General features: G+C 50.1%; 1 protein-coding gene across 1 annotated transcript in view; it reads left to right on the top strand.

Moving 5' to 3' along the window:
• The first annotated feature begins 28 nt into the window (after positions 1-28).
• The window catches only part of LOC103917165 (substance-P receptor-like), a 20,718-nt gene continuing 8,671 nt past the window's right edge, over positions 29-12,075 (top strand). Inside the window, exons 1-2 of the mRNA XM_009324274.1 lie at positions 29-1,063; positions 11,251-11,445. Coding sequence (XP_009322549.1) covers positions 663-1,063; positions 11,251-11,445 — 596 coding nt within the window. The 5' untranslated portion in view covers positions 29-662. The remainder of the gene's footprint in view (positions 1,064-11,250; positions 11,446-12,075) is intronic.

The raw sequence follows: 12,075 nt of genomic DNA, 5'->3' as shown, positions 1-12,075 counted from the left end.
TCCCGAACCGGCTGCACCCAAACCGGGTGCGACCCGCATCCTGCTCTGGTCTCGAACTGCGAAGGACCCGCATCCCTCTCCGGACCTGAACGGGGAGGGACCCGCATCCCAAACCGGCTGCGCCCTGAATCGGGACAAACCTGCTCCCCGGTGCAGCTGCAGCCAAGCCCGGAGGGACCCGCGCCCCGAACCAGCTGTGCATCCCAGTCCAGCTGTGCCCGAACCTGGAGAGACCTGCGCCCCGAACCAGTGGTGTGCCTTGACATGGCCAGGCACCCTGCTCCAGCTGCACCCAGAGACGGGAGGGACCTGCACCCCGAACCAGCCATGCACCCCAGACCGACTGCACCCTGAACCAGAAGGGTCCTACACCCCAAACTGGCTGTGCACCCCAAACTGGCTGCACCCTGAACCAGGAAAGACCTATGCTGTGAATGAGCTGTGCACCCCAAACCAGCTGTCCCCTGAACTGGGAGGTACCTATGCCCTGAACCAGCCTGAACCACCCCAAAATGGCTGCACTCTGAACCAGGAGGGAGCTGTGTGCCCCAACCTAGCTGCGTGCCCCAAACGTGTTGTACCTTGCTCCAGCTTGTGCCCTAACCAGGAGGTACCTGCACCCCAAAGCATCCCTGTGTCTGGTCTGGCTGCATCGTGGTGCGATGGATAACACTCTGCCGCTGGAAGCGGAGCTGGAGCACCAGTGGCTGCTCAACGCCTCCCTGAACGAGTCCTTCGTGAACCAGTTTGTGCAGCCCCCGTGGCAGGTGGCCCTGTGGGCTGTCGCCTACGCCCTCATCGTGGTGGTGTCGGTGGTGGGGAACGTGGTGGTGATGTGGATCATCCTGGCTCACAAGAGGATGCGCACCGTCACCAACTACTTCTTGGTGAACCTGGCTTTCGCCGAAGCCTCCATGTCCGCCTTCAACACGGTGGTGAACTTCACCTACGCCATCCACAACGAGTGGTACTACGGGCTGCTCTACTGCAAGTTTCACAACTTCTTCCCCATCGCCGCCGTCTTCGCCAGCATCTACTCCATGACGGCCATCGCCCTGGACAGGTGAGCTCTGAACATCAAACCCCAAACCCTCCCCGGCACCCAGGTCTGCCTCCACCTGGGTGCCGTGCTCAGCTCCGGCTGATCTCCAGTCATGGGAGAACATTGCAATTAAAATAAAGCTCGTTTTGGTAAAAGAGGGCTAGAAATAATACTTCTCCCCGCCCTGGTTGCAGGTGGCTTTGGGAATCCTTTGTCAGCTCTGTGGAAGGAGCTCGAGAAAAGGCTTTGTAACCCCCGTGCATGTCAGTAGCATGTCTTGGGTGTGCATTTGTAGCATTGCTGTTCTCTCCCTTCCCAGCTCCTCTGCAGAGCTGTCCATTCCTTTCCCAACCTCCTCATTTAAAAGCAAACTCGATATTTAGCACAAAATGGCATCACCTCATGACATAAAAGACATGCCTGTGTCGGACATGCCTCTGCTGCGCTGCAGGAGCTGTTTCGTGTCTCTTGGTCTGGGTTGGGAACCGTCTAAGGAGCCTTCGAGAGAAGCTCAGGCTCGGGAAAGGCATCTTGACTTGGCAAGTGTGTTGTCGCGTTGCGTGCCGGTGTGTCCCCCCAGGCAAACCCACCTTGATTTTATTAGTGGGGGTCAAGGGGGAGAGGTAGGTGCCAGGGATTTCTCTCGTTTGGCTGCAGCCAGCGCAGCTTAGTTGGTTGGTTTTTTCACTGCCCGGTTTCTGCTGGCGCTGCCCGATGGCTGGGGACTGCCGGCAGAGCGAGATCCTGCTTGCGTTTTGCCGCGATCCAAAGTTCAGCAAGCGCTCGGCAGGGTGCGATGGCACAGGGGACGCTGCCTTTTTCACCTCAGAGGGATGAGCCAGGGGTCAAGGGACACAAAACAGCCATGCACCAAGCACGTCCAGTGCGCAGCTCCCCTCTTTTCTCTCCCTCCCCAAGAAATCTTTTTATCTGATGGCATTTTCACACCAGTGCTAGAGATAAATCGAGGCTCTCAAACAGCTTTGCAATTCCCTCTTGAGTACCAGTGTTTCAAGCGCAACAGATTTTTCCAACACATTTCCTGAAGACAGCTCGGCTCTGCGACACCTCTTTTTGGTCCTTCTTCCCAGGGAGTAAAAGACATTTTGGCTGGGGATACATGCGAAGGGGCGGGGAGGAGGTTTGCATTGCTGTATGCCAGCACATTTTGAGCTGATGTCTGAGTGCTGCACAAACTGGCACGGCTATTTCCCTACGAGAAATTTTAGTGCTGCCACAACTCACACACTGACAGCTTGGGAAACAGAGCTTGAGATGGATGACACTCTCTAGTCGTTAAAAACAGGCTCAGGTTTTGTTTCGCTCTGGAGTGGTTACAAGACCCTCTCCTCAAAATAAATTGGACATAGCCAAGCTCTCATACCGGAGATGTGAGGAGAATTAAGGCAGTAACAAATAAAAAGAGGAATACTACCAGCGTGGCTCTGTTCCTACCCGATGGTGTTGCTGGCTCTGTTTCAGGAGCATCTGCGTTTTGAGGATATTGGGGATCAGCCGGCAAAGCCCCTTTTAGGTTAGGATGAATCCCAGAGACGATCTTTTTTTTTTTTTTTTTTTTTAATAGTTTGGGTTTTAGCCTTTGGTCCGTACCCTGGAATAACCAGAAAAGCAAATCTGCCAGGGGAAGCTGGAAGAGCATGTGTAAGATGGGGAGCAAAGGCAAGTCTGGGAGCCTGGGGCTGAATTTTGAGGGGGAATTGGCATTTCCAGCTTTCTTCTTGCACCTGCAAACCCTTAACGGAGGCTTGGTTTTTCCCACGGCTGGGCTGCAAAACCCAGGCGTGCAGGCTTGGCTCGCCCACCAAGAAGGACCCAAAAGAAGCTGCAGCCTCAGTATGCAAACACCTCCTGCACAGAGCTACCTGCTGCATTTCTTGGCCCCAAATTTCCAGCGAGGTGGGAAATTTGGAAGGTGAAGGCAGCAAAGCCCATCCTCTGCCCCTCCAGGCAAGCAGCACACAACATCACCTCCAAGCGCTGGAAAATCACTTGGGTTCCTGTGTCTGAGACCTGACAATAGTAACTTAAACGCATGAAATGCAGGAACTTTTTCCAGGAACCCAAAAGGAAGGAATTTGTCCCGGCAAGCAGCAAAAAGCTGTGTGGAAACAAGGAAAGCAAGTACCTGAATTTGGAGCAGCAGAGCCAGGTAGGCTTCGCAAAACGGGTTATATTCCCAGCCAAGACGTATCTGAAATCAAACATGACCGCAGCCCTGATTTTCATCAAAAACTAGGAAAGCAGAATTGAATGTGCCTCGTGTTCCCAAGGTGTATTAAGCCATCTATCAGAGCGGTTGGATACGGAGTCTGAAGGCTCAGAGGAGCATCGGCCTGCAGATTGCTCCCCTAAATCATCTCCGCTTGTGCTTTCTGCAAGCAATTTCCAGAATGTCCTTGCTGGAGGATATGAAACCGCCTTGGAAAGACTCGGCACAGCCGTAACAGAGTTGTTGAGAGAACAAGCGGGGAAGTGGGTTTGATTCTCCCAATGGCTTTTTTTTGCAAAACCTGCCATGGGTTTGTGCAAGAAAAAAAAGCTTTTGCTTGAAGCTAGACCATCTGCTCTTTCACCAGGATCTATTTCAGCCTGGGCACAACCGCGCTGAAAAAATAAAAAGAAGGTAATCCTATAGCGAGTGTTATTCTGAACCCTGCAACAATAGCAGGAAATTCAGGAGAAAAGGCTGGCAGCTGGTAAAGTCTGCTCAGGAAAAGCCATGATGCTGCTTCTCAGCATCCTGCAGATGTGGGGGCCAAACAGCTCGCTTTGGCACTACAAAATTTGCCATGTCCTTCGGGTTTGGGCGGGTCAGTGCCAGAGCACGTCACAAATCCCTTTCCGGCTTCAAACTCTCCTTGTGAATTAATTCACTTGAAAGAGACAGACAGAAAATCCTGGGGTTTTTCCAATCTTCCAGGAAGAGTGGGAGCCCAGCAGTGCCCGTGGTGAGTCCGCCACACTTAGAGGGAAAAAAACCAACAAACTCTGGACATCCCTAAGTTGTGATGTCTATGGCACATGGGATGGAGCATCGTTAGATAAACTGTTGATATTTTCTCTCTCCTTGGGACCTGGATTCATTTCTGAGCGCCACCACTCGCCCGCACCGTTAGCAAACTTCGGACGGAGGAATGAGTTCCCGTGATGATGGACAACCGGGAATGCAGCTGAAGGTGAAGATCCTGGCTTACTTGCAGAATCAGAAAAAAAATCATGTCTGATCTCAAAACTTTAAGTGAGCTAAGCCGAAAACACCGCAGGCTGAACAAATACTGGTGAGAAGGGCGAGAGCCCTGCCATGAACTCAGGGTGAAGACAGACTGTGCAGTGCTTGGGCTATTTAATACAAAGCAATTTCCCTTTTTCTGCAGAGTCCTCTGCCCTAAAGCAGCTATAGAAGTGACATACGGTGGGACTAACCTCCTGCAAGTCCTAGACCAACTTGCTGCTTTTGCTCATTAAAAGAGCCCCTTCTCCGACCTCCACCAGCACCAACTCAGCCAGACCAACACACAGGGCTGGGCAATCAAACTAGGATCTTCTTAATATTCCCTTTTTTATTTCCAAATGGGTTATCAAATTATATTAGGTGTCTTAAGATCCATCAATTTGCCAGCAGGAGCTGAAGAAGAAACATCAAATCGGCGAACCTTCGTTCACCACCGCGGCTCCTAAAATTGCTAGTCTGCAGCTGAGACCTGTTAATATCTCCCCAATCCCATATTATTTGCAGCAGAAAAACTGGCTCGGAAAATTATTTACTGCTTGCAAGCTTGAACTCCCAGGTTGGATTAACCAGCTGAATATCAGGAACATATTCGCCAGCTCAGCGACCCCATGCCTTCCCCGAGAGGTGATTACTGCAGAAAGAAACCCTCCAGAGAGGACAAATTACATCAGCGCACAGACAGATTAATTAGTCATTTACACCCTAATATAGCATCAGGGTTTTTTTTTTTAATCTTGACTTACTGGACTTCTGGGGTTTGCAGAGCAGGACTTTGATCTGCACCCGGTGCTGTGTAATCTTGCTCTGCTGGGATGTAATTTGGAAGATGGAAGAGCAAGGGGGAAGCGAAAGGAGCCCGGGTTTAGGGCCAGCAGCCCCTGCACCAGCCGCCCTGCGGCACTGCCTACACACCAGCTAGCAATAACCAAAGCAGCTTTTTGCATTCCCAAAAAATCAAGCATCACCAAATGCTGCAAAAACCCTACAAAAGCTGCTGGATACCCAGCACAGAGCTGGCTCGAAGCATGGATTTCCCAGCTGAGGTTAGAAAGCAGGGGGATGGCGATGGACAAGGGGACACCCTTTACTAAGGGGTCACTCATCAAGGCTGGTTTATGCCCCCGCTCCCAGCAGTGGTCTGTGATCTGATGGGTAGTAACTGGAATTAATCCCCCCCAATACCCACTAGATACGAATTCAGCCTGTCAGAAAATAAATTACATCTTTTTTCCACCCCTTTCCTTTGGAAAGAAGAGGGGGCTTGAAATTCCCATGGCAATAAATACAGAACTAAGATGAACTAGCGACAGTTTGGTGGCTGGGAGGTGAAGGAGACTCAGGTTTATAGACATGCTTTTGGGATGATCATGGTGCTCATCTGCAAGCTGGGTGCTGCCACAAGCCACCGTAGGAGTTTGGTGCGATATTTGGTTTATCCGATGGCTTTCTTAATTTATTGCTTAATTTATTCTTAATTCCTCAATGGCCCAGTGGAAACCACTCATGCACTAAGAGTGCCAGGTCTCATGGGTCACCAGCCCTGCATTTCGTGTGATTTTTTTTGTTCTCCCTCTTCACTCTCCGGCCATAAACCAGTGCCAGGGCTAATTTGGTGATAAGGTTATATATGACAGGCACATACATGTGCCTCGAATAACAGCATCTGCAGAGTCTCTCAGCAGGGCTGGGTTGTGCTTTGGGTCTTCCTCTCCCATCCCACCCCGGCGCTGTCGGCAAATGCAGTGAATGCAGGAGGGAGCTCTACGCCTCCTTAACAGCCTGCTGCAACTAACTGGGGTTTGATCCTGTTTCACCTGCATTTGGCTTTTAAAACCGAGCGTGCCCGTGGGGTTTGCAATGCAAGAGGTGCTGTGCAGGAAGGCAGGGGAGTTTGCAAAGCTGCCGGCGTAACTCAGGTCCCTGTTTGGTGGCGGGTAACACATCCTTTTCGATTGTGCTCGAAAGAAATACCAAACCACTTTCAAAAGGAAAGAGGCTGCGCCGTATCGGTGCTCCGGGGAAATGCCAGTGAGAAACCTGCAGCTTCCTGCTTGATGAAGACACTTTGCCGAGCGTTGAGCATCACTCAGGTCTCGGGGCAGGAGCGTGCTGTCCGTCCCTCGGTTTGGACGGTCGCTGTTTAGGAGGAAGCAGCTGCTTGCGGCGCCTTCATCCCCAGCATCATGTTTCAAGCACGCGGGGCTCAGCTAGCCTTCTCGGCTATCATCCAGATACAAGGTATTTGGGGCCAGCACGACTAGGCCACGTTTCGCTATGCAAACCTGCTCGAGGGACGGTATTTTTGCATCCACGCTGTTGCAACGCAATCCTTGCGGAAAGCAAAAAGGCAGGTTTTTTCTCTACAGAGAAGCTTTTTGTTTCTTGGGTAGGAGGGACCCGGAGCCGTGCTGGAGGTGTTTGACCCACCTCAATCCAAGGCATCTGCTCTGACTTGGTTGCAAACTCTGCTGGGACTGACTCTGCACTAAATCCCTCTTTGCTCAGGACAGGAAATCTTTGTGCAATAAAACACACGGCACACACTCTGCATCCTCTTGGTTACTCATCTCTTATCTGTTGTATCCTTATTACTTAATGTAGCAGATAAGGAAACTCTGGGATGAAAGACGCTTCATAAATTTTTGCTATGACATTAATTTCATCTCCATGAGGGTGGAAACAATTGTGTAATATTAGTTACCCAGGCAGACTCCAGATTTCCAGATGCAATTAATAGATGGCTATACTGCCTCGAATGCAGTATCTATTTAATAACCGATACGCTCAGAGCTACCTTTGTACAACGTTGTACTCAAATGCTATTGTATCGTCATGGTAACACACACCCCCCCCCAAACACAATAAAATATTTAAACAACAGCAAACGGCATTACCAACGTCATCAAATAGCGTCTGGCGTAAAGTTGTGCGCTTTAGCGTCAAGCCCATTAAACGTGGTGGATTTAAAACACTAAACATGGTGGGAAAGGTGCAAGGAAAATGCAGCCGCACGGGCATCGGGTCGCTCCTGCAAGGAGCTGGGCAACCCTGAGCTTGCAAAACTTAACGACGGTTTGCACTTGAACGCGGTGCTTCCATCCGAAAGGAGAACAACTGCAGATCATTTTATTTTGAGGAACAGGTATCATTAAGTCTTCCCAACCCAACATCTTCTGCAGGCAAATGGCCCCGTTCCTGGTGCTACCCCCATGCGCACGGGGAACAAAACCTTTCCCTAACACAGGAAATCTGCCCTTAAATCCTCAACCAAGAGCCAATTCCCTATGAAAAATTAGGACTTGAAGACCCCATGGTGGTTTGTCACCCGCCTCAGCGGCGAGGGCAGGATGCTCACGAAGGGACGTGCTCCTCTTCCTCACCTCCCGCAAACAACCATCCCTAGCAAACCTCAACACCCGATTTTTTTATGGGTGGAAAAACTGCCCTCTTGAATGGCAGAGAAAAAAAATAAATCTCTCTAATAGGATACAGCATCTTAGGGAGATGGGCAGAGTGGGGCCACAGAGGCACTTTGTGAGGAGAAAAATGAGCTAATAAACTCATTAGCCTTGCTTTTGAGAGCCCGCTTCTCGCCAGCACGGCCAGGACCTGCGTGGCCGAGCCAAGGAGGGCAGCGGCTTCCCAGCACTTAAGCTCTGGTCGATGCCTTTTGTGCCCAGCGCTGCAAAACCGCCTGCCCGAAACCATGCACGGGGCCAAACGCCCGCCAGCGCCTTGCAGACACGCCAGGGCATTGCAGCTGCATCCCGTGCCCGCGCTCTGCGTTTCCATTTGAATGCAAACTTGCTCGTATTAAAAAAAAAAAATAAACAGATCGGCAAGCTTTTTTTGCTGAAAGGCAAAGTCATGATTGACATGTCATTTTTCTTCCCCGCTAAGAAGTGATTGATGGGTGTTTGGCTGCAGCAACTACCACAGCCTTGCCTGAGAGATCAAACCTACGTGGAGGGGAGAAGACAACCTGGAGTCACCTGCGATACGGCTCCGCAGCACGGGGTTGCTTTTCTACTTTGCATTCACTTGCTCGGAAGGAAGGTTTTATTTTAGGTTATCCAAAACCCCGCCGTAGAAACGCACCACGGGGGAGGGTTTGGCTCAAAACTGAGCAGAATTGCAAGAAAGCAAAGTGGCTTTTTGGGAGCCGTGTTCTGGATGCAAAAAAAAAGATCCAGTGGTGGCCAAAAAAACCCTAAAAAACTCAAAAATTAAAGACAGGAATACACACAAACCTATAGGGTAGAGAAACATGGAAAGTGCAACCGGTCTGCAGGGAAATGAGAGTTATTTGAGTGCGACGGACCCAGCACTGGAAGAAGGCAAAAGAATCATAGAAGCATAGAATGATTTGGGTTGGAAGGGACCTTAAAGTTCATCTTGTTCCAACCCCCCCAGCCATGGGCAGGGACACCTTCCAGTAGACCGGGTTGCTCAAAGCCCCGTCCAACCTGACCTTGAACGCTTCCAGGGATGGGGCATCCACAGCTTCTCTGGGCAACCTGTTCCAGTGCCTCACCACCCTCAGAGTGAAGAATTTCTTCCTCGTATCCAATCTAAATCTACCCTCTTTCAGTTTAAAGCCATTACCCCTTGTCCTATCTGGTTTGCTCCCTGTTCCGATGCTTTTCCACCCCAGTACAAGCAAGACAGCGGCTGTCATCCGAGCTAAGGTGGCCACAAAACCATATTCTCTGCTCTCCCCCTCTCCCCAGCCTGATTTTGCATCAAATGTTCTTGTCAAGGAGAGGGGAAAAAAAAAAGAAGAAAAAAGGAAAAAAAAAAAGGAAGCAGTTATTAAAATGTTAGGACAATTTTCTGCTTAGTGATACAATTATTATATAATTATATGATATTTTAATATGAAATAATGCTCTAATTATTTTCAGGATGTTTGTACATTTCCATCTATCTCCAGCACTTTTATGGTCTGCAATACCAGCTCCTCCAAGCAGCCCAGACCCTTTTTATTACATTTTTTTTCTTCCCCATCAGAGCCCCTGTCTGGGAGAACTGTTATTATTCCCATTTTTAATCCTGATGGGCGGCTGAACCCAGAGCATCCTCAAGGAAATATTTCAGAGGTCACTCGGGACTAATGGTTTGGGAATTGCTGCTGAAAAGCAGGATTTGGGGCCAGTTTTCCCCAGAGCACCGCTAGCTTGCACCCTCCTGCCTCCCTGACCCCATCCTTGCAACGCCAGCACGGTCAGATGAATTCTACTGTCTCCTTTCCACCACAAGACAGCATTGCAGACAAGTTGATGGAGGTTGGAAAGGTCTCTAGGCAATGCGGTTGATGTTTAGTTCATCATTACAGCGATTATTTGGATGTTTTATCAACCGTGAGGGCTTCTGCAGCTGCAAAGTACTTTAAACAGATGAGGAAAGTCCTCGGAAATGCACTGGCAGAAACAAAGTCGGAGATGTAAAAGCATTTCTGGCTGGTTGTAATCAAGCACTGGTTTTGCCTTCCAGAGGTCTCAGCCTCAGATGTTTCTCCAAGCAAGTATTTCAACAGAAATGGCCCAACTTTTGTGGAAATCCCTCATTTTCCCCCATTTGCATGCTTGAGCTTGAACCGTCAGGTCAAGCATCAGCAGCAAACTTGGGCACGTGGACTTCTTGCCGCTTGGGAGCATAAAGCCAGGGTAACCTGCTCTGAACCCTGTGATAAAGCCCACCCAGACCTCATCCAGCTCAGCAAATCCGCTAACGAGGGGCTCAGCCAACACCAGGCATTTGAAGGATGAGGAAGAGGAAGGAGACGAGTCCTTGCAGGGAAGCCGATCGCAAGTATGGTAAGGAAGAAATGAGAAACATGGATGCAGAAACCAGGAGACCTTGATGCATCACCAGCCGCTGCGCCAGAGCAGCGCTAACACCCATTGCCTTGGCTCTTTCTAACCAGCTTCGATTTCAAGTACCAAACAGGTTTTCGAGGGATAATTATCAGGTGGATTAGGTGGATTTTCAGCTGCACAAAGCTGATAAGGTTTGGTACCCTGGGGCAGAAGAAGAGCTGACGGCGGTACCTCCTGCGTATTTATATATTAATCCCTATGTCTTTGCCCCTGCAAGTGGCCACCCAAAAACGCAACACGGGGAGTATTTGCCATCTAGGAAAAAACTAAACGAAAAAAACAATCGTCCTCTGAAAGGAGAAGGCATGAAGGGAGAAATAGAGGAGGCTGCAAACGCTTCAGACGATAACACACGCAGAGCAATGCAATGTTTCTCCTCTTCCCGAAGCTTGACGTGGAGCAGGGGGGAAATAAAACAAAAAATTTGCAACGTTCTCACTTAATCCTTACAGCGCTGCTGGCTGCTGCCAGCTTTGCAAAACCAGATTTACAGAGGGATAAATTCAATCTGCCTCGTCACCACTGGAGCTTTCCTCACATATGACAACTGATGTTTGGGGGAAAGAGCCCAGGAGCCAGGCAGATGTAGGTGGCATCTCAGATCACCCATCCCCGGTCCAGCACCCTTATTTTTGGTTCCTCTCCTGTAACACTTGGCACTGTGATCTACCATCGAGACATGATTTCGCGCGGGTGCAAAACTACCGGGTGCTGCCAAAGCGGCTGCTGCCAGACGGCAGCATCGCGGCTGGCTTTGTACAAATTGGTCTTTGCAGAAGCAGCCGGTTGCTGGTTGCGTTAGCGGAGCTGTTTTTCAGCTAATAGTCAATGAGTGTCTCAAACGGGATTCAAATCTCCAGGGTAAGAGATGCTGCAAAAGAATTAGAGCATTGGTCAGGGAATCCTCCATAAAGAGATTATTCGATGCTGTTTGCATTGTGCGGAGTGAGGGGCTGCCAGGATGCATTAAGGGGCTGTCAAAAGTACGACCCCCATTCAAGGGAGACCTAAAACAGCCCCAAAAGCTGCAACATCGGGGCTTTCCAGCCTTGATTTCTCCTTTTCCCACCTTGCAGGTACATGGCTATCATCCACCCGCTGCAACCCCGGCTCTCGGCCACCACCACCAAGGTGGTCATCGGCGTCATCTGGCTCCTGGCTTTCCTGCTGGCTTTCCCCCAGGGTTACTACTCGGTGATGGAGGAGCTGCCGGGCCGGCTGGTGTGTCTGGTGGAGTGGCCGGAGCACAGCACCAACGTGTACGGAAAAATGTGAGTTGAACTTTTCCGACAAGTCACCGTACAGAAAAAACGCCCCAAAAAAAGTATAAAAAAAGGAAGCGAGAAAGGACGGGAATGGCTCAAAGCTCCATGGGGTGGGGAAATCCTCCCCCTACCCTAGCGAGGGCCAGTGCTATATAGTTGACGGTACCAAGATCTCCATCCGTATCATCTTAGGGCACATTAAGGTTAATTAAGGTGAGCTTAGTGCTGCTCGTGGTCCAAACGTTGCCCCACGCTGTGCCATGCTCCCTGCCCTTGTTGGATGCTCATCCTCGAGAGAAACTCACGTAAAACTGCTAAGACACAATATTTTGGCTGTGGGGATGGGGTCTGCATTGCCCCCAGGCGCGTATTCATACATGCAGGTATGGCTCTGGTTTTTGCAGCACCTTTCCTGCAACCCATATCTCTAAAGGCTTCCTGGGGCGAGAGTTATTCCTGCAAGACGAAAGGATTTTACTGGGGGTATCTTGGCCAGGCAATAACAGAAGAAAAAAAATGGTTTGGGATTTACCGAGTCCAAATGCCCCAAAATTCATTCGACAGCTTAAAAAACAAGCTACAAAAAGGGGCTCTGTGGCATCAGCTCAGGCTGGGAGGCAAACGCTGGGCTAGGAG

This window comes from Pygoscelis adeliae, unplaced genomic scaffold (genome assembly GCF_000699105.1).
Source record: "Pygoscelis adeliae isolate BGI_AS28 unplaced genomic scaffold, ASM69910v1 Scaffold575, whole genome shotgun sequence".
In the NCBI taxonomy this organism is placed as follows: Eukaryota; Metazoa; Chordata; class Aves; order Sphenisciformes; family Spheniscidae; genus Pygoscelis; species Pygoscelis adeliae.
This window is presented reverse-complemented; position numbering and strand designations above follow the sequence as displayed.